The sequence below is a fragment of the Pseudophryne corroboree genome, chromosome 12, assembly GCF_028390025.1.
Source record: "Pseudophryne corroboree isolate aPseCor3 chromosome 12, aPseCor3.hap2, whole genome shotgun sequence".
NCBI classification, from domain to species: domain Eukaryota; kingdom Metazoa; phylum Chordata; class Amphibia; order Anura; family Myobatrachidae; genus Pseudophryne; species Pseudophryne corroboree.
Window position 1 is genome coordinate 45,947,669 of NC_086455.1, and position 23,901 is coordinate 45,971,569.

Here is a 23,901-nt window from a genome sequence, read left to right on the forward strand (position 1 = left end):
ATAGCCTTTTGTGATAATGAAAAGATATTGTTTTTAGTAGCAGTACTACAAGGCCCAGCAAGCCTCCCCCGCATGCTGGTACTTGGAGAACCACAAGTACCAGCATGCGACGGAAAAACGGGCCCGCTGGTACCTGTAGTACTACTACTAAAAAAATACCCAAAAAAACACAAGACACACACAGCGTGAAAGTATAATTTTATTACATACATACACACATACATACATACTTACCTTATGTTCCCACGCAGGTCGGTCCTCTTCTCCAGTAGAATCCAAGGGGTACCTGTTGAAGAAATTATACTCACGAGATCCAGGGGTCCAGGGTCCTCGGGGAATCCAGGTGTAATCCACGTACTTGAAAAAAATAACAAAACGGACACCCGAGCCACGCACTAAAAGGGGACCCATGTTTGCACATGGATCCCCTTTTCCCGACTGCCAGAAACCCACTCTGACTGATGTCTAAGTGGGTTTCTTCAGCCAATCAGGGAGTGCCACGTTGTAGCACTCTCCTGATCGGCTGTGTGCTCCTGTCCTAACTGACAGGCAGCACACGGCAGTGTTACAATGTAGCGCCTATGCGCTACATTGTAACCAATGCTGGGAACTTTCTGCCCTGCGGTTGACCTAAAGTGACGTCACCGCTGAGCAGAAAGTTCCCAGCATTGGTTACAATGTAGCGCATAGGCGCTACATTGTAACACTGCCGTGTGCCGCCTGTCAGTTAGGACAGGAGCACACAGCCGATCAGGAGAGTGCTACAATGTGGCACTCCCTGATTGGCTGAAGAAACCCACTTAGACATCAGTCAGAGTGGGTTTCTTGCAGTCGGGAAAAGGGGATCCATGTGCAAACATGGGTCCCCTTTTAGTGCGTGGCTCGGGTGTCCGTTTTGTTATTTTTTTCAAGTACGTGGATTACACCTGGATTCCCCGAGGACCCTGGACCCCTGGATCTCGTGAGTATAATTTCTTCAACAGGTACCCCTTGGATTCTACTGGAGAAGAGGACCGACCTGCGTGGGAACATAAGGTAAGTATGTATGTATGTGTGTATGTATGTAATAAAATTATACTTTCACGGTGTGTGTGTCTTGTGTTTTTTTGGGTATTTTTTTAGTAGTAGTACTACAGGTACCAGCGGGCCCGTTTTTCCGCCGCATGCTGGTACTTGTGGTTCTCCAAGTACCAGCATGCAGGGGAGGCTTGCTGGGACTTGTAGTACTGCTACTAAAAACAATATCTTTTCTTTTACAACAAAGGCTATCAGCCCCCCCATCCGCAGCCCATTGGATGGGGGGGGACAGCCTCGGGCTTCACCCCTGGCCCTTGGGTGGCTGGGGGGGGGGACCCCTTGATTGAAGGGGTCCCCACTCCCCCAGGGTACCCCGGCCAGGGGTGACTAGTTGGATTTTTGATGCCACGGCCGCAGGGCACTATATAAAAGTGACCCCCGGCTGTGGCATTATCTGTCCAGCTAGTGGAGCCCGGTGCTGGTTTTAAAAATACGGGGGACCCCTACTCTTTTTGTCCCCCGTATTTTTGGAACCAGGACCAGGCGCAGAGCCCGATGCTGGTTGCTTAAATATGGGGGAACCCCTGTCAATTTTTTCTCCATATTTCTGCAACCAGGATCGGCTCAAAGAGCCCGAGGCTGGTTATGCTTAGGAGGGGGGACCCCACGCAATTTTTTTTTTAAAAATAAGCACTTTCCCACCCCTTCCCACTGATATACATGCACGGATCTCAAGGATCCGTGCATGCCTATCCAATCACGAATAAAAAAAAAAGGTCTGTTTTTTTTTAGCACTTTTTTACGAGTTGTAATTTTTCACGGCAGTGTTTGGTTTTTTTTTGCTTTGCACTTCTTAGTAAATGACCGAGATTCATACTTAAACAGCCGCGTTTTGACCGATGGTGTATTCATTCGTGATTTTTTTCCTAGGACTTCAAAATATTACGAATGCCCTCATCACTGCCGTGATTATTGCTTAGTAAATTACCGAGATGACACTTTGATGAAAAAACGGCATCTCGGTCAAAATCGGGAGCTTAGTAAATTTACCCCAATGTCTTCATATGGCATCTGGGGATTCTTGAGCTAAAGTGACTGCAGTAGACAACAGCTGAGGCCAGACCCAACACTATGAAGAACTTGGAGCCTGAGTGGCAGTCCTGGTCATGGATATTTCATATCACACAAAGAAAACATGAGAGATTGTGCTGTCTTTATTTGGCCTCTGCCTGTCTCCAGTCCCTCAAACTCACAAACTCATGTGTTATTCTTGAGAAACGGACCAGGTACTGCAAGCAAGGCTGGCTGTCAAACAGCGGGAGCAGCTGATTACTCAGCTAATCCACAGGAAGGGGGAACGTGTGCATGTTTGAAAAGCTCAAAGATTTACTGAGCAGCAGCAAAACCTTTTGAGTAAATAGTCAGTTATGGAGTCTGACCTCTCTAAAGTGTGCTCACATAGAGGATTCCTGGTGAGATTGTCATGGAATGGATTATTTTATAGGCAAGATTTAGCCAAGCATGGATGAGATATAGGAAGGTGATGAAAGAATCATCAGGTTTTCCTACGCTTATTATTCCTCATTGTCAAAGATATATCCAAGGAGGTATTTTTGGCCCATGCAGGCCGGCAAGAGAACTGGGTCTATGGGTGGCCCTCATTCCGAGTTGATCGGTCGCAAGGCGAATTTAGCAGAGTTACACACGCTAAGCCTACGCCTACTGGGAGTGTATCTTAGCTTCTTAAAATTGCGACCGATGTATTCGCAATATTGCGATTACAAACTACTTTGCAGTTTCTGAGTAACTTCAACCTTACTCTGCCTGTGCGATCAGTTCAGTGCTTCTCGTTCCTGGTTTGACGTCACAAACACACCCAGCGTTCGCTCAGACACTCCCCCGTTTCTCCAGCCACTCCTGCGTTTTTCCCGGAAACGGTAGCGTTTTCATCCACACGCCCATAAAACGCCGTGTTTCCGCCCAGTAACACCCATTTCCTGTCAATCACATTACGATCGCCGGAGCGATGAAAAAGCCGTGAGTAAAAATACTATCTTCATTGTTAAATTACTTGGCGCAGTCGCAGTGCGAATATTGCGCATGCGTACTAAGCGGATTTTCATTGCGATGCGATGAAAAATACCGAGCGAACGACTCGGAATGAGGGCCGGTGTTTCAGACCTAATCGTAGATGTGCTAAATTTAGCACATCTACGATCAGCTTCCCTGACATGCGGGGGGACGCCCAGCACAGGGCTAGTCCGCCCCGCATTTCAGGCCCTACCCCATCGTACAAGTACAAAAGCATTGCACAGCAGTGATGCTTTTGTACTGTAGGAGTAGCTCCCAGCCAACGCACGCTGGCAGGGAGCTACTCATCACTGCCCGGGTCGAAGTGGCTGCATGTGATGTCACGCAGCCGCCGCGGCCCGCCCCCCCCCCCCCCCCTTAACGGTCCAGGCACGCCTGTGTTGCCCGGACCACGCCCCCTAAATGCCGCCAGCCCGCCCCCTCTCACCCAGCGACCGCCTCGGCCTGTCAATCAGGTAGAGGTGATCGCTAGGGAACGGCGGCCATTGGCCGTCCGGCATGCTCCGGCGCACTACGGCGCCAGCGCATGCGCAGTTCTGACCCGACCTCTGCGCTGCGATAAACTGCAGCGAGCGAGCGGGTTGGAATGACCCCCTTGGTGTCATAGCCATCGTCATTATCATGCGTACCTGCATCAGCAGTATACTAGGATCAAAAGGTCTATCTGCAATCAGGCGTATTTGTGCTTCAGCGTAGCCCGCAGTTCCATTCACACACTCTCTGAGAACATTACCTGCAGGAAGACGACCAGGTACAGCGCCCGCTGCAAGTAGAGGAGCCACTAAGATGTATACGACTCTGCATCACCGATAGGCGCCAGGTTCCCGGAGACCTGCGCAGTAGACTCTAGCACAATGCCAGAGTCTTCTGCACCGCCAAAGAGGAGGGGGGCCAATCTCTTAAAGCGCCTCTGGACCCCACATAACCCAATATGATAAGGCAGTGGTTCCCAAACTTTTTGGAACCACGGGGCCCTACAGCATCAGAAATTTTTTCACGGCACCCCTAGGCCAAAAGCTTCTTATTGAAAAATTTAGAAAGAAATATTAAATGAAGTAAATTGTGTTTATGTCACCCTTAGGGTCAGTTGTGTGGTGAGAAACAAGATTTGCTTCTGTTTGTCCACATAATTTATTATTAGCAGCCACCAGCACTGGTTTTGCCTATTACATTAAACATAATTTTAATTGGTCCTGCACCATCAATCCAAGGCACCCCTACAAGTGTCCTGCGGCATCCCAGGGTGCCACGGCACAGAGTTTGGGAACCACTGTGATAAGGGTTTAGAGCCCACGAACGGCCCTATAGTGCAGCTGGGCAGAAACACTGACTGATGGGGTAAATGTCCACATGGCCACTTATATGTGGCAGACAGCCTGCCTCCTTACCATCCTGATGTACTGTACCATCCAACGCATACCATCCTATGTAATGGTCGCTTATTTAATTCCTGGTTCAATTGCATCTCCCTGACTCAATGGGGTGTATTTACTAAAGTGTGGGTATTTAGAAGTGGAGATCTTGAACATAACAACCAATTAGGTTCTAGCTATTATCTTCTAGGAGGTGCTAGATAATGATAAGTAGAATGTGATTGGTTGCCATGGGCAACATCTCCACTCCTAAAAACCCACACTTTAGTAAATATACCTCTATTTGTCATAGCCAAAAGACATGTTGGGTAATTTGGTTTTTATCTTCCACATCTCCTCTGTCACATTGTGTGAAATGTTAATTGCATAGTCCCTCCTTGCTCTGTGACAGCTGGCACAACTGCCTCCTATATCATGACTCCATTCCCCATGCCTGCTAAGGCCTGTCTGCCCATCCACCCTGCTATGACATCCATGTGTGGAGCCGTGAATGGAGTTCCAACTGAGTTTGGGTTGGGTTGGACTCCGGCTTAAACTCTGCAACGTCTGAGGAGATAACAGACCCTGGAAGAGCCGCCACCTCATCTTCATTGATCTTTACTACCCAGTTAAACTGGTTCCCCCAGTGCACTAACATGACATTTCTCATTCGACACCACATTGCATGAACTCACATAGGGGGTCATTCCGAGTTGTTAGCTCGCTAACAGTTTTTCGCAGCTGTGCAAACGCTATGCCGCCGCCCACTGGGAGTGTATCTTAGCTTAGCAGAAGTGAGAACGAAAGGATCGCAGAACGGCTACAAAATAATTTTGTGTAGTTTCAGAGTAGCTTTAGACCTACTCAGCGCTTGCGATCACTTCAGACCATTCAGTTCCGGATTTGACGTCACAAACACGCCCTGCGTTCGCCCAGCCACGCCTGCGTTTTTCCTGGCACGCCTGCGTTTTTCCAAACACTCCCTGAAAACGGTCAGTTGCCACCCAGAAACACCCTCTTCCTGTCAATCACTCTTAGAGATGAGCGCCTGAAATTTTTCGGGTTTTGTGTTTTGGTTTTGGGTTCGGTTCCGCGGCCGTGTTTTGGGTTCGACCGCGTTTTGGCAAAACCTCACCGAATTTTTTTTGTCGGATTCGGGTGTGTTTTGGATTCGGGTGTTTTTTTCAAAAAACACTAAAAAACAGCTTAAATCATAGAATTTGGGGGTCATTTTGATCCCAAAGTATTATTAACCTCAAAAACCATAATTTACACTCATTTTCAGTCTATTCTGAATACCTCACACCTCACAATATTATTTTTAGTCCTAAAATTTGCACCGAGGTCGCTGTGTGAGTAAGATAAGCGACCCTAGTGGCCGACACAAACACCGGGCCCATCTAGGAGTGGCACTGCAGTGTCACGCAGGATGTCCCTTCCAAAAAACCCTCCCCAAACAGCACATGACGCAAAGAAAAAAAGAGGCGCAATGAGGTAGCTGTGTGAGTAAGATTAGCGACCCTAGTGGCCGACACAAACACCGGGCCCATCTAGGAGTGGCACTGCAGTGTCACGCAGGATGTCCCTTCCAAAAAACCCTCCCCAAACAGCACATGACGCAAAGAAAAAAAGAGGCGCAATGAGGTAGCTGTGTGAGTAAGATTAGCGACCCTAGTGGCCGACACAAACACCGGGCCCATCTAGGAGTAGCATTTTTGTTCTCCATATTTTAATAGGCACAACTAAAAGGCACCTCAGGTAAACAATGGAGATGGATGGATTGGATACTAGTATACAATTATGGACGGGCTGCCGAGTGCCGACACAGAGGTAGCCACAGCCGTGAACTACCGCACTGTACTGTGTCTGCTGCTAATATATAGACTGGTTGATAAAGAGATAGTATACTCGTAACTAGTATGTATGTATAAAGAAAGAAAAAAAAACCACGGTTAGGTGGTATATACAATTATGGACGGGCTGCCGAGTGCCGACACAGAGGTAGCCACAGCCGTGAACTACCGCACTGTACTGTGTCTGCTGCTAATATATAGACTGGTTGATAAAGAGATAGTATACTCGTAACTAGTATGTATGTATAAATAAAGAAAAAAAAACCACGGTTAGGTGGTATATACAATTATGGACGGGCTGCCGAGTGCCGACACAGAGGTAGCCACAGCCGTGAACTACCGCACTGTACTGTGTCTGCTGCTAATATATAGACTGGTTGATAAAGAGATAGTATACTCGTAACTAGTATGTATGTATAAAGAAAGAAAAAAAAAACACGGTTAGGTGGTATATACAATTATGGACGGGCTGCCGAGTGCCGACACAGAGGTAGCCACAGCCGTGAACTACCGCACTGTACTGTGTCTGCTGCTAATATATAGACTGGTTGATAAAGAGATAGTATACTCGTAACTAGTATGTATGTATAAAGAAAGAAAAAAAAACCACGGTTAGGTGGTATATACAATTATGGACGGGCTGCCGAGTGCCGACACAGAGGTAGCCACAGCCGTGAACTACCGCACTGTACTGTGTCTGCTGCTAATATATAGACTGGTTGATAAAGAGATAGTATACTCGTAACTAGTATGTATGTATAAAGAAAGAAAAAAAAAACACGGTTAGGTGGTATATACAATTATGGACGGGCTGCCGAGTGCCGACACAGAGGTAGCCACAGCCGTGAACTACCGCACTGTACTGTGTCTGCTGCTAATATATAGACTGGTTGATAAAGAGATAGTATACTCGTAACTAGTATGTATGTATAAAGAAAGAAAAAAAAAACACGGTTAGGTGGTATATACAATTATGGACGGGCTGCCGAGTGCCGACACAGAGGTAGCCACAGCCGTGAACTACCGCACTGTACTGTGTCTGCTGCTAATATATAGACTGGTTGATAAAGAGATAGTATACTCGTAACTAGTATGTATGTATAAAGAAAGAAAAAAAAACCACGGTTAGGTGGTATATACAATTATGGACGGGCTGCCGAGTGCCGACACAGAGGTAGCCACAGCCGTGAACTACCGCACTGTACTGTGTCTGCTGCTAATATATAGACTGGTTGATAAAGAGATAGTATACTCGTAACTAGTATGTATGTATAAAGAAAGAAAAAAAAAACACGGTTAGGTGGTATATACAATTATGGACGGGCTGCCGAGTGCCGACACAGAGGTAGCCACAGCCGTGAACTACCGCACTGTACTGTGTCTGCTGCTAATATAGACTGGTTGATAAAGAGATAGTATACTACTAATATTATATACTGGTGGTCAGGTCACTGGTCACTAGTCACACTGGCAGTGGCACTCCTGCAGCAAAAGTGTGCACTGTTTAATTTTAATATAATATTATGTACTCCTGGCTCCTGCTATAACCTATAACTGGCACTGCAGTAGTGCTCCCCAGTCTCCCCCACAATTATAAGCTGTGTGAGCTGAGCAGTCAGACAGATATATATAATATTATATATAGATAATAGATGATGCAGCACACTGGCCTGAGCCTGAGCAGTGCACACAGATATGGTATGTGACTGAGTCACTGTGTGCTGTGTATCGCTTTTTTCAGGCAGAGAACGGATTATAAATAAAAGTGGTGGTCACTGGTCACTATCAGCAAAACTCTGCACTGTACACTACTGAGTACTCCTAATGCTCCCCAAAATTAGTAAATCAAGTGTCTCTCTAATCTATTCTAATTCTAAACGGAGAGGACGCCAGCCACGTCCTCTCCCTATCAATCTCAATGCACGTGTGAAAATGGCGGCGACGCGCGGCTCCTTATATAGAATCCGAGTCTCGCGATAGAATCCGAGCCTCGCGAGAATCCGACAGCGTCATGATGACGTTCGGGCGCGCTCGGGTTAACCGAGCAAGGCGGGAAGATCCGAGTCGCTCGGACCCGTGAAAAAAAACATGAAGTTCTGGCGGGTTCGGATTCAGAGAAACCGAACCCGCTCACTCTGCGGCTGCCTGTGCGACTGAAAAGCTTTGCTAGACCTTGTGTGAAACTACATTGGCCATTGTGAAAGTACGTTGCGCGTGCGCATTGCGCCGCATACGCATGCGCAGAAGTGCCAATTTTTGGCATCATCGCTGCGCAGCGAACATTTTCATCTAGCGATCAACTCGGAATGACCCCCAATATCTTACTGTTTCTCATACTAACTTTCCCTGTCCTTCTCTCCAGACTATTCTTCTGCCTCCCTCATGCTACCACTACTGAACTCACCACACTCACCAAATCACATAAAAAAATAACAAATCCCCTTTTCTTCCATTGACTGCCTGCTATATCGCATCCAATCGTGGGCTCTGCTCAACCACTTCATCCATTCATGCTTCCCTCCCCACCGCGACACACACTTCCAACCCCTCTGCCGCATTCTCTTCTCTCCTCTCCCTTCCCATGCCCTGTCAGTCATTCCAGGGACCCGGCTCCCCTGCTCTGACACTGCTTCTCCTGCAGCTCCCACTCCCTCCAGCCAAACATGCAGATGGCAGAGTGGAGTAGGCATTGCCCTTCTCTTAATATTGTACCTTCTGATCCTGCACTCTTCCCTTAACGGCCACATGGGATCGGTACAATTTACCTACAATCACAATCCCGACGGTCAAAATACCGACAACAATTGACCGATTGTCAAAATACCTACATGGTCAAAATACAGACATCTAAAATGTCGAAAGGTCAAAGTCGACATGAGTTGATTTTTGTGTTAAAAATTGTGCTTATGTCGACATAGGTCGACATGGGCACCGTATAAATGCACCGCGTCCCCTTGCATGGCTTGCTGCGCTCGCCATGCTTTAGGCATGGTGCCTTGCGGCGCTCGGCACACTATTATATTCCCCCTCCACGTCCACTGGGATTGTAAAGTATGAACAAGTCGGTTTTGATGGAAAAATCATGAAACACTCATGTCGACTTTTTGACCGGTCCTCAGTTTTTAATGTGGGTATTTTGAACTTGTCTGCATTTTAAATGTTGGTATTTTGACCATGTCGGTATTTTGAACTTGTCTGCATTTTGACCATCGGTCAACGGTTGTCGGTATTTTGACCAGCGGGATTTTGATTGTAGGTAAATTGACTGCATGCCGTCACTCCACTCCACCTTCACTCTACCTGACCCTACCTCTTACACGCCCAATGCACACAAAGGAAGTAAGGAACCCATGCTGTGGTGCACAAAAGTTAGATCATATGCACCTGGCAGTACGGATGGTGTAATGGTTAGCATTACAGCCTCACAGCACTGAGGCCTTGGATCCGATTCCCATTACAACCTGACTGTGTGGAGTTTGTATGTTCTCCCCATGTTTGCACAGGATTCCCCCAGGTACGTACTTCAGTTTTCCTCACACACACTCCAAAAATATACTGGTAGGTTAATTGGCTCCCAATAAAAACCCTAGTGTGTATGTGTATCTGCATGTGGTAGGGAACACAGGACCTGATTTGGACTGGTATGTAAACCCGATGGTCACTCGCCGTCCCCCTTTAGCCACAGCATAAATGAGCTGCAACATTTGGGGCCACAGCTAGGCTGCACATGCAGGCGGTCTTCCGCCATTTTCTTGATCGGAGTGGCTGCGTGTGTCGTCCTGCAGCTGCCCTGAAAATGCCACCGACCCACCCCCTGTTTTGCCTGCGCCGCCCCTGCAATGCTCCGTCGCTACTCCGCGAATGCCCTCTGTCTGTCAATCAGATCGCATTGGCTGCTAGCGCATGCGCAAGACGGGACCTGCGGGTGCGCACTGCTGCCGCTTAGCGATGTGACCTGAATAACCCCCATAGATAGTAAGCTCCTCCGGGGTAGGGACTGATGAGAATGGTTATAATAATAACTTTTGTTTACAATAATAATAATAATAATAATAATAATAATAAATTTAGGGGGGCATTTACTAAGCAGTGATAAGAGCGGAGAAGTGCCCATGGCAACCAATCAGCACTGAAGTAACATCTATAATTTGCATACTATAAAATGATACAAAGCTGCTGATTGGTTGATGGGGCACTTCTCCACTGGCTCACTTCTCCGCTCTTATCACTGCTTAGTAAATGTCCCCCATAGTCACCTATGCCTTGCTGTCACCATTGCACTTGCACCAGCTCTATCAGTTCAGCATACAGTAGATGACAGTTGCACCAGCACGCCCTAGACACTCAGTGTGGGTGCCGCACTGCCACACTGATATCAATGAGCTGCATATGAGTGTGAACTCCCTGTAATGATCCTCCGGAACATGTGTGGCGTGATCACATGCAAGATCTGTCTATAACATGGATTTGCACGCAGCACTTCAATAGCCCCAGAGACACCTACATGCTCCTCTCAGCGTCACTAGAGCCATCACTCTCTCACATGACATTGCCGCTCAGCTTTCATCATCTCTACGTTTCCATGTCAGTAATTCCTGCCGGCTCTCTTCCAGCACTGCTTAGGCACTGCATGGATTCCTTTGTCAATGCGTGTGGATCGTTAGGTGGACAGTTACTAGGTCGACCCCATATGGTCGCCATGCACATGATCGACAGGGTCAGTAGGTCGATAGTGAAAAGGTTGATGTAGAAAATGTCGACACAAAAAAGGTCGACGCATGCTTTGTTTTCCTTTTTGGGTGTCATTTTGTATGTTTAACCACATGTGACCCCAATTAGTGTACCGGGTCCCCTTGCATGGATTGCCTCGTTCGCAATGCCTCGGCCAAGGTGCCTCACCACGCTCAGCACAGGTTACTATTCCCAGTGGTACTCAACATGGACGGTAAAGTATTAAAAAATTGTAAAGAAATAGAAAAAAAAGTGGGGGGGAAATAGTGTCGACCATACGCATATCGACCATTGTCATGTAGACCATTTGGGCCTGTCAACTTTTTGTATATGTTGACCTAATGCATGTCGGCCATATGGGGTTGACCTATTGACTGTAGACCTTATTACTGTCGACGGATCATCCGGATATAGCATTAAATATGGTCAGGAACTATTCCAAGGACGGGAAGCAGGGGAGGATCAATAGAGGCCTCCCTCTCTCACTGGGTTTTCCCACAGTAGACTCCTGGCAGGTGCCCCCGTTTTTCATGGCCACAGCACTATCGCGCCTAACTGAATATCCATCAATGGGGTAAATTTACTAAGGTGGGAGTTTTTTTTAGAACTGGTGATTTTGCTCATAGCAACCAATTAACATTTAACTAGCTGCTTGTTACAGAGTAACTCCATTATATCCATTTTAGGGACATATATTATTATACAAAGAATGAATTGATAATATTGGCTTCTGTAACCTGAAGCCTAATTAACATCTCTACACTGTAGTCTATCACTGCTTCTAAAAAATAATAGAATCTGATTGGTTGCTATGGGCAGTGTCGGACTGGGGCATAAAGGGCCCGCCGGGGGGATGCTGATGTAGGGGCCCATGCTTAAGGGTGTGGCAAGTCTCCAGTGGGGGTGTGGCCAGCCACCACAGATGTTTGGCTAACCATTACAGAGTACCTGTTCTGTTCCCCTTGGTAAATATAAAAATAAACTATATTCTTATGAAGTATAATGTAACATAAGTATAATGCATCATTCCAGAGCACTAGGATAGAGTCTGGAACCTGATCCCTAGAGGAGGAGGAGGGTCCACAGGCAGTGGGGCCCACCGGTGGTTTCCCCTGTTCCCCTGTGGGCCAGTCTGACCCTGGCTATGGGTAACATCACCAGTTCTAAAAAAAAAAAAAAACTCCCAAATTAGTAAATTGACCCCAATGTGTCTGCTTTTAATAAATAATAACATTAAAAAATGTTATACCCACTTACTCCAAACACAGAGCATTACAGTATCTGGTTCGAGATCTATGTGGGCTTGGATTGGCCAGAACATTGATACATGTGTGACTGGTTAGATTAGCATTGGAATGGGGTGGCTCTTTTGTTGTGATTCATGATTGGTAGCAATGTACTATTGCATAGTTGTGCTTTTATACCGCGATCATTTCAAAGATCATCATTTTGGCTTGGATGCTGTCACAATCCTGTTCTTGACCATAAAACTACTGCATTCTAAATATAATTGCATAAGCAAAACAAGTGTCGGGGTCTATTTGCAATCATTTAATATTTCTGTTATCTGGCGAATTTCTTAACACATCAGCACAGAGGGGCGTGAGACACAACTATTCTATCCCACAGCAATATGTACTAAGCTGAATTCAGTACCAGTTGTACTTTTGCTAAAAATGCAAACGGCTGCCTCTTAGCCGTTTGCGCATGATCTGCAGCCTCAGCGTGCGTGCGCGGACATTCTCATTGTGATCGTTCGCAAAGTGAGTGACAGACGGCGGGTGTTCGGAGGTAGCAACGTGGCGTTGGGGTGGCGGTCAGCAAGAAATACAGACGAGTCATGGCCGTTTTCGGGGCAGCCCGATGACGTTGCCTGCATTTCCTGCGACAGGACACATGGCGGTGGTGCACACGTATACGCAGCCTGGCTGCGTGTGCAGGGGGCTTCCACTAAGTGGTGATGTCTGCGATGCGATTGCAATTGGCCTCTGACAAAATGGACCCTAGTTTGTGTTTCTGTGTTTAGGAATTCTGAGTGTAATCTCCAATGGGGCAGCGGCTGATGTGAACGATTCACTATTAGAAAGCGCTGCATGGTGATCTATCTCCTATATAATAGCCCAGATCTGTGACTTTGTGCTTCATTTGCTAACGCTGGGCGGAGTCAAAACACTGGGCGGAGTTAGTCAAATGAGTCACAGATCTGGGCAAATCTATAGGAGACTTGGAGCAGGAGCAGATGGTATGGGCATGGCACAGGCAGGGGTGCATACCTCCCAGCTTTCATCAGGCAGGAGGGACACACGCACAGCAAAAAAGGTGCGTGGTCAACGGGAAAGGGGGCGTGGCTTCGCGGGTGGACCCGCGATCGCGAGCCACGCCCCTGTTTTCGTCAGTGAGGGGGCATGCCCAGCGCTCTGTGAGCTGCTGGCATGCCCCCAGCGGCGAAATATGAGTCCGGGGGGCCCAGGGCACTTGAGACAGGAACCCTATCTCATTGCTGTGCCTGCTGTGGGTTTGGGGGCGTGGCCTAATCGCGCCCTCGTGGCCACACCCCCTTAGGCAAATTCCGGGATTTTTTTTTATTTTTATGGGATTTTGGCCCCTCAGCTAGGGGTAAATCCAGAGGGGGTGGTTGCTCCCCCTTACACACCCGCACAGGCAGAAGACAGCAGGGAGGCTGCTGCCTCCCTGTAACACCACAGATCTGCCTACACGCAGCAGCGTGTGCTGACTATAGCACAATGCTGCTACTGTTGCTGGCAGGACGGGGGAGCTTCAGAGCTGGGACAGAGCTACTCCAGCTGGGGGCCCCCCTAAAACTGTGAGGCCCGGGGTACGTACCCCCTGGGCCCACCCTTAATCCGTACCCCCTGATTCCCCCTCTCCCTCTGTCTTCACTAAATAGACGCTGTGTGCATGCTAAGCAGAACAGCGAGTACAGGAGCTACCCAACTGCCCCCCCCCCCACCGCGGGACACTGCGGCCCGCGGGTGGAACAGTGGGACAGACCCAAAAAAAAGGGACTGTCCCGCGAAAATCGGGACAGTTGGGAGGTATGGGGGTGTGTGAGGGGGTATGCCATACAGACAGACGGGCACCGGCTCACTGTGTACTTGACCCCCCACATCAGCATACTCAGCAGGGTCTCTCTGATGCGGAGGAGCGTCACTTTCTGGCACACTCCACGCTTCTTAGCTGCAGTTTTGTGGGGCACCTGCCTCTGTGCAGGTTCCGTACTGCCTCTGTTATCTCCAGCCCCGGCAACCCCACCGCTAGCTGCAGTGCTGCCGCCTGCAGTGAGGTGCGCCCAGCTCCTTCACACACTTTAGCTGACGGGCAGCGCTGCAGAAGTCCGCGCTGCTTGCAGGCTCCGACTCCCTCCTCCCTCCAGCTGCAGCGTCTCCTGGGGGCTAACCAGTCACTCCCAGTCTCCCCTTACCACAGTGCCCGGCAGCCGCGAGGTCCGCTCCGCGTGCATGCTATGACCCCCTCCTCCCTCCAGCCGCAGCGTCTCCTGGGGGCTAACCAGTCACTCCCAGTCTCCCCTTACCACAGTGCCCGGCAGCTGCGCGAGGTCCGCGGTGTGTGACTGAGGAGTGGGGGGGAGGGATGCGGACGGGCAGAGGAAGCAGGACTCCAGCCTGAGAGAGTCAGCCATGCCAAGTCTCCACCAGCAGCAGATCCAAACAGGTTGGAGTGGAACAGCAGCAGCCAGCAGCAGTGACTCCGGTAAGACACATCTGTCTGTCACCATTGTTTTGTCCTTAATACCAATCTCTCCCGTGCCCTGTGTTCTGTCATGTCCCTGTCACCCTTATCCTGGCCCTGTCACCCTTATCCTGGCCCTGTCACCCCTATCCTGGCCCTGTCACCCCTATCCTGGCCCTGTCAACCAAATCCTGACCCTGTCAACCAAATCCTGGTCGCTGCCCCTACCCTGGCCCCGTTGCCCCTGTCCTGGCCCCGTCACCCCTGTCCTGGCCCTGTTACTGCATACCCTCCAACTACCTTTTTGGCAGGTACAGTACCCGCAGCGTCTCCAGACCCCTTCCCAATGCACCACACCTCCGCACCTTCCCCTCCACCACATGTGACACTCCACTCCTCCCCCACAAGCTGTGCCTCCAGACCCCCTACACCACCAGCGGCTCCCACTCCCCCACCACCCACAGCACCTCCAGACCCCCTCCACCATCCACCCCCCATATATGTCTCCCTCCACACCTGCCCCCCTCCACCCACAGCATCTGCAGACACCCTCCTCCATTCGCGGTCCCCCCCTCACCCACCCACGGCACCTCCGCACCAGCCCCTCCACCACCTGCAGCGCCTCCGGACCCCCTTCCCTGTCCGCCGCACCTGCCTCTCCCCCACCGCGGTGCCTCCGGATCCCCTACCCCACCCCCGGCACCCCCGCCCCTTCCCATCCCACAGCACCTCCGGAACCCTGCACCCATCCGCAACAACCCTGCACCTGCCCCTCCCCCGTGGCACCCCTGCCCCTCCCCCACCTGCAGTGCCTCCGGACCCCTCCCCATCTACAGCCCGCACTCTTCTGTCTCTCCCCCACCCGCAGCACGTCCCAACCCTTCCCCATCCGGGCCCCCCCGCATCTGCCCCCCTCCACCTGCAGCATCTACAGACACCCTCCCCCATCCGCAGTCCCCCCGCACCCGCTCATTCTGTACATCGTGCCCTGCAGGTGCTGTTCACGCCGTCGCAAGGGGCTGCGCCTCCTTCACCATCGCACACCCTTTCATTGTGCAATATTTAACCACTAACAAAGGAATGCAGGTAATACTCCATATAATACAAATATTGAACCCCATAAGGGCATGCAAGGGTTAAATGGGCGTAGCCCCTTGCGACGGTGTGAAGAGCGCCCGTAGGGCGCGATGAAGCACCTAGTATAAATAATAATAGTACTAAATATTATTGCCAGACACTTGTATAAAGCGCTCACAAGAATTATTAGCAGCAAGATTCGCCTTCTGCTTCAATCTGATAGGTCTGCTCTTAATCAAAGCACACCCACTTGGCTGACATCACACCGGAAGGACAGATAAAGTATCAGGCAGACAATCTGTGGCTGTAACTGCTGCAGAAATACAGCTCCATGCAATCTCAGCCAACCACTGTCTGTAATAGGCAACATGGTAACCTGTGGCTCTCCCAGCTCTGGTAGCATGGCATGTTGGGGCATAGGCCCACAGAGACCATAGAACTAGCTGTTACCTTACTGTCAGGCAGAACTGAGGTATTGTGGCATCATTTGTAGAGCCACAGCGTGCTTACATCTGTCATAATCCTACTGAAAACAAAATACTATAAATTAATCAATAGAACTATTACCTGGGGTTCAGTGAGCATTCCTGGACTGGACCACAGTAGACATGTTTCCCCGGGTATATTACACTATGCTAAACTAATGTTTCATTTATGTAACGATGTAAAAGCAGACAATATGTAAGCTTGCGAGCAGGGCCCTCCTACCGCTATGACTGTTTGTTTTTACCCAGTTTTGTCATCTAATTGTGTCCAGTTGTAAAGCGCGGCGGAATTTGCTGCGCTATATAACAAACTGTTAATAATAATAATATATATCCCAATTGAGACTTTCTTACATTGAATCACATTGCTTGTGGTAGCATCAAACAGGCCTAATACTATAATTTGTAATTCTTGTATAATAATCGTCCAACTAGTTTAGATGCATGTATAATTTACTAAAACAATATTATGCAAATTAACCTATCCTGCTCCAGTATACTGTTTAAGTTTTTCAAGGGAAGGTTGTGTGATTGTTATTTACTGTACATGGAGTATTCTATATAGGAAATGATTACTTTTTAACCACTTACATAGACATTCTTTCTTTAAATCTTTTTTTTATTTCAAATGTGAATGCATGGGTGTCTAAGAACAGGCTCCCTCCCAGTATCTGGAACGGCAGCGCCATCTACTGCTCAAGTGGAGGAATGCAGGCAGAAATCCCATGACACTCCTGGAAAGTTCTTATGCTCACTGATTTTGTTCGTAGCTAACAGAAGATGACAGTCTCCAGTCTAACCCCAGGGAAAACCATCTTATCATGCTGCACTTTCTAATGGAACTGCTGCACTCACTTACTAGATTGGGATTCGTTTTTTAAAAAAAAAATATATACTTAACAGCGCCTTTATAAATATAAAGAAATATATGTATTTGTGTGTGTGTGTGTGTGTGTGTGTGTGTGTATATATATATACATATGTATGTGTGTGTGTATATACTGTATACATACACAGACCAAAAACAAATAAATATATATATATACACACACACACACACACACACATATCTATCTATCTATCTATCTATATATATATAAATTTAAAGAATAACTGAGTAAAGGTTAAAGTAGACATTCACTAACATAAGCTAAATTGTAGTTGTTTGGGAACCACAGGACCCAGCAGGAAAAGTCAACCAGAGACTGCTGAAACTTGCAGTTCTCCACCTTGTTTGAGCCTAATCTATACATTAACTCTGTACTAGTAGTTATCTATACTGGTTACTGGTGTTTTATATATTAGTTATTTTCATATGCCCCCATAGCTTTCCATCTTTACTATAAAACTCATTAATAGAGCTACTGTACTGTTCTCCCGGTCGTTCCACAATTAAGCAGCTCAGCATGGGACTGCATGGGGACTGCACGGCGGATGTAGCTCTAAGGCCTGCAGACCATGAGGCTTCTGCTGATTTGTCTACAGATTAAATCCATCTCAGTGGGACAGTGATGGCTTCACACATTACACGGTCTGTTGCAGTCATTACATTTACGTCCCCTTGATACTTTCACTATAAATAATACACCTGTGCTATTTTAAAGTCCCATTGCCTGTCCTTTTGTGTTCAAGTTTTGATTAGCATGCATTATTCAGGCACTCAGCATCCTCCGGGTGCTCTTGAGAATATGACTCATTTTATTTAGCTGGCCTGGGTGAGGGGTGTGATTACCTATACCATGTCAAAAATAATAATCTGCTATAAACAGAATATTGTGCATTGTCTTTAATGGTCAACCTCGGGGCAGTCCTGCTGTCACTCTCTACGTGATCTGTGAGTACCTACAGTTTCAAGATTTGGAAATGGATAATGAGACACTCCAGTTGTGCTCTAGCAATGGCCTGAAGGCTAGGACTGCAGCACTGAAGGGGTTAGCCACAGCTATTAAAATTTTATCTCTTCTACATGTAACACTGCCTCTGTCTTCTGCTTCACTTCTTTCTGAGTGCATCCAGCAGCAGACGCCTGCACAGTGCCTCAAGTGGACAGCTATAGAAGTGCAGCCTCAAACTGGGATTCAGACGCATATAGTAATCCCAAGAGTCTGTTGCAAGACTGCGAGATGGGAGGTGTATGAACAATTCTGTAGACACATCACTACACATGGATATTACAATTTTTGTAGCATTTGTAAATACCAGTCTTCCGCTGTTCTCAAAACCATTTTGCCACAAGCATGTACTGAAGACATTATTTAATACAACTACAAGCACCATGTGGACTGCCTTTTTATAGACAGGAAATCCTCCAGGATTCATCATGTATATAGTAAAGGGAATACATCTGAATGTATAGACACAGTGATTGTCCATTACTCTCTGTCTGCGATAATAACGAATACCTTTAGCTGTTCTGTATTTCCCTTCTGGATACACAGGAGAAAATGGCAGTGGGAAAAAGTTGAGAGAATGATTGCTGTTGATTGATGGCGGGGGATAAGCCCGGCCACCTCCCTGAAGGTATAGGCTGTCAGAGTTGCAAACTCTGCCTTATTAACTCTTGGCAGGGATAAGCTGGTCTGCAGGGTGGCAGCCACACAACGCCTGATCTCTCCGCTCTGATTCCTAGGCTGCGCTAAGTTGCTGAATATTTTATATCATTGAGCAATGTGTTCTGAGTTCACTTGTTACAGTGTCTGACATCAGTTGCTTCCATTACCCTGCTTAGAACTTATCTAAAAAGATGTATAATGAGTCAAAGTCTCCTGTTAAACAGACGGTGACTAATTGCGGGTCACCAGCTGCTGTGGAACTACAAGGCCCAGCACTCCCTGCCAGCCAAAGAGCCACATCTAGCCCAACTTTTTTTTATTAACATACCTCACACAGTGATCGCATGTTACATAGTGAATAAGATAGCTCTTTTCTTCTTAATGTCATTGCAAAAACATTGCCAACCCTACATAAATGTACCAAATAAATCTAATCGCCCAAATGATTCCATTTAACAGCACAATGTAAACCTGCTTACACATAATCAGCATAGAGACTAGCCCCCTTGTCAATCTATTGTTTTTAATGTTAAAACTGCATAGTATTATTCTGGTGACACACTGGTAATTCTGATGCTGCATAGTATTATACTGGTAATATACAGTACTGGTAATTCTGGTGCTGCATAGTATTATACTGGTAATATACAGTACTGGTAATCCTGGTGCTGCATAGTATTATACTGGTAATATACAGTACTGGTAATCCTGGTGCTGCATAGTATTATACTGGTAATATACAGTACTGGTAATTCTGGTGCTGCATAGTATTATACTGGTAATATACAGTACTGGTAATTCTGGTGCTGCATAGTATTATACTGGTACTGGTAATTCTGGTGCTGCATAGTATTATACTGGTAATATACAGTACTGGTAATTCTGATGCTGCATAGTATTATACAGTACTGGTATTTCTGGTGCTGCAAACTGCATAGTATTATACTGGTAATCTACAGTACTGGTAATTCTGATGCTGCATATTATACTGGTAATATACAGTACTGGTAATCCTGATGCTGCATAGTATTATATTGGTAATATACAGTACTGGGCATAGTATTATACTGGTAATATACAGAACTGGTAATCCTGATGCTGCACAGTATTATACTGGTACTGGTAATTCTGGTGCTGCATAGTATTATATTGGTAATATACAGTACTGGGCATAGTATTATACTGGTAATATACAGTACTGGTAATCCTGATGCTGCATAGTATTATATTGGTAATATACAGTACTGGGCATAGTATTATACTGGTAATCTACAGTACTGGTAATTCTGATGCTGCACAGTATTATACTGGTAATATACAGTACTGGTAATCCTGATGCTGCATAGTATTATATACAGTACTGGTAATTCTGATGCTGCATAGTATTATACTGGTAATATACAGTACTGGTAATCCTGATGCTGCATAGTATTATATTGGTAATATACAGTACTGGGCATAGTATTATACTGGTAATATACAGAACTGGTAATCCTGATGCTGCACAGTATTATACTGGTACTGGTAATTCTGGTGCTGCATAGTATTATATTGGTAATATACAGTACTGGGCATAGTATTATACTGGTAATATACAGTACTGGTAATCCTGGTGCTGCATAGTATTATATTGGTAATATACAGTACTGGGCATAGTATTATACTGGTAATCTACAGTACTGGTAATTCTGATGCTGCATAGTATTATACTGGTAATATACAGTACTGGTAATCCTGATGCTGCATAGTATTATATACAGTACTGGTAATCCTGATGCTGTAGAGTGCTATACTGGTAATATACAGTACTGATATAGAGTACTGGAAATCCTGATGCTGCATAGTATTATATACAGTACTGGTAATCCTGATGCTGCAGATTATTATACTGGTAATGTTATAAGGAGCTGGGAGTTCTCCAGCGTGCGCTGTCCTTGGTGCTGAAACACTTGCAACAATTTGCCATGCCCTGGCATCCCCACCCATCTCCCAACTCAGGACCAGGGACATAGGGGAGGCTGATGGAGTCACTCAAGCTACTCACCTTGCCTCTCCTTCTCAAGAGGTGACTGGTAAATCCAAAAATGATTTCAGAGTCCAAGCACAGAGCCCCCAGCTCCAGCAGGCTGGGATTCTTCCTCTCCGGAGCGCTGGAATCAGATGTATTGTCACAAGCCATAGTTGGTGTCAGCTCCCCGGCTCCCTGAGCGATGTAAGAAACGTGGCTATCCCTCCATCCTGGCGGGCTGTGCTGCAGGATGCGTGTTCTTCTGTCCAGGAGCGATGCGGAGAAAAAGCATTCAAGACCTCAGTGAGTTGAGCGCACCTTGGTAGTGAGCTCAGTGCCTGTGCACCACTCCCCTCAGTGTCCCATCACGGCAGCAGTCTGCCTGTGCCACTAAGGATGCCCAACCGGACGCAGAAGTCCACCCAGATCCATCAGCAGCGACAAGAACTTGTAAATGCAATACATCCATGTGATCTTCCCATCATCCAGATCATCAACTCATCACACGGTGCACCGACTCTACCTCTGCTCTGCTCATTGCCTTGCATAGAGGAGGGTGCATGCCATGCGCTGGGGGTGCCCTCCACTGCCAGAGGGGCATGGAACCAGCCTAAGGCAGGCATGCATCGATACACCTGAGTAACAGGACAGGAGCACTTTAAATGCTTGCAGTCCAATGCAAGAAGTTAGCAGACAGCCATAGACAGCATTCATTCATCTGCAAGGTGACGTTGGTTGCTTTGTATGAGACTGCTAGTACTTGGAGTAATAATAATGCATTGGAAATACTATGTATGGTTACTCTATGGAGCTTGTGGCTGTGCTGTGAGGAGCAGCAGCCGCCTGCATTAATGTGCTCTCTCAGTACAGTGTGCCTATGTGTTCACTTCACACCCAGACCCTGATGTGGGGGGACTCCCAGGCTGAGGACAGCTCACTACACGACTGGTAATTGCTGTGCTGTCAGCTCTCAGTTGAAGAGCCAATCCCAGTGGGGCAGGCTTGTGGGCGTGACGTCACTGTCACACCAGCAGAGCCCCCAGCAGCCACTTATTGGCTGGTCTCCCACCTCTATGACAGAGAGCCCCTTATTGGCAGGCAAGCCAGCCCTATCTCCTAAATCTGCTCTTTGCAAATGAGTACCACACTCTTCCTAGGAGGCAGAGAACGTGCAGCATAGTCAGCACAACACCTATTATCTCCAATCTGTCACATGCACTCCCTTTACTGGTTTTCTTCTCTCTGTATCAGTGGGTGCTAAACCTTTCTTCAGCCGAGTCCCCATTTGTCAGTGTGTCATTGTTCTGGGTTCCCAGGTGTTAGTGTTCCATTGTTTCACATGCCACAATCAGCAGTTTAAAAAAAAACCCACAGTATTGCCAATGTGACTGAGAGAACCCCTCAAAAACACATTCTGAGTCCCCATGTGGGTCTTTTGTGCACCCTGTTTCATATAACTGCAAGGTAATCACCCAAGGGAAGGTAACTTGTATCTCTGTGATGCGTATTCTGGGGGTCATTCCGAGTTGATCGTAGCTGTGCTAAATTTAGCACAGCTACGATCATTCACACTGACATTCGGGGGGACGCCCAGCACAGGGCTAGTCCGCCCCATATGTCAGTGCCAGCCCCTCCCCACAGAAGTGCAAAGGCATCGCACAGCAGCGATGACTTTGCACTTCAAGAATAGCTCCCGACCAGCACAGCTTTAGCGTGCTGGCCGGGAGCTACTCGTCGCTCCCCGGCCTGCAGCGGCTGCGTGTGACGTCACGCAGCTGCCGCAGCCCGCCCCCCCCCCCCCTCCCCAATGGTCCGGCCACGCCTGCGTTGGCCGCGCCGCGCCACCCTAAACGGCGGCATAATGCCGCCGTCCAGCCCCCTCCCACCCAGCAACCGCCTCTGCCTCAGAGGCGATCGCTAGGCAAGACGGCTGCCATGCGCCGGCACACTGCGGTGCCGGCACATGCGCAGTTCCGACCCGATCGCTGCACTGCGACAAACTACAGCGAGCGATCGGGTCGGAATGACCCCTCTGTGTACATCTGCTGTAAGATGTCCCATTACCCTTACAGCGGTATCTTACATAAATAAAGGTGCTAAGTTCACCACCTTTAATTCATTTTTACCTTTTTATCTTGAAATACTACATACATTAGTTATTCATATACTCTTACCTGTCCACTCCATTTTCTTTGCTGATAGAATATCCCTAATGCCAGATGTATGCAGTGTGAGGGGCTGGGTAATTAATATTATTCCATTTCTCCTATTAATCACCAATGCTTAGGTGCCAGGTGCCAGAGCAATTCATCATTGCTCCAGTGCAAAGACAGCTGATCCAAAAATCATCTGTGTCTGCAAATCTCTCCACTATTACTTCAGTAGTGGTGAAATTTAGCACTGCCGTGTCTGACAATGGCAGCACTCATGCGTATATGTGACTGTGGGTTCATGCATGCGCCACCTCCGATATAAGGAGACAGTCAGTGGTGCAACCGGGTGTACGGGAAAAAAACACTATGTGGAGATGGCGAATGTTCTTGCAGTCAAACTCCGTAAATATTGTATTTTCGGAGTTTGAGTCAATTAGGTCCCTATACTAGTACAGGTATCAGAGGACAGCGGGCTAGATTGGGAGTAATAGGTAAGCAGGAGAGATCTGTAATATTTTCTGCATTACCTTTTTGATAAATAGCACACTGACTTAATCTATATAAAAAGAGGTGAAAGGGTTCATTTACACCTGCTATTGTATAAATTGCCGTAAAGGTGCATACACACTGGGCATTTTTAGAAACATAGAATTTGACGGCAGATAAGAACCACTTGGCCCATCTAGTCTGCCCCTTTTTTACCATATTGTTTATCTCAAACCTTATTTGATCCTTATTTCTTTGTAAGGATATCCTTATGTCTATCCCATGCATGTTTAAATTGCTCTACTGTCTTATCCTCTACCACCTCTCATGGGAGGCTATTCCACTTGTCCACTAACCTCTCTGTTAAGTAATTTTTCCTCAGATT

The 23,901-nt window shown here is 47.4% G+C and overlaps 1 protein-coding gene across 1 annotated transcript in view; it reads right to left on the reverse strand.

Annotated features, from left to right (window-relative positions):
• KIF26A (kinesin family member 26A) overlaps positions 1-21,807 on the reverse strand; it is a 216,399-nt gene extending 194,592 nt beyond the window's left edge. The window contains exon 1 of the mRNA XM_063947434.1: positions 20,914-21,807. Coding sequence (XP_063803504.1) covers positions 20,914-21,048 — 135 coding nt within the window. The 5' untranslated portion in view covers positions 21,049-21,807. The remainder of the gene's footprint in view (positions 1-20,913) is intronic.
• Between the last annotated feature and the right edge of the window lie 2,094 nt (positions 21,808-23,901).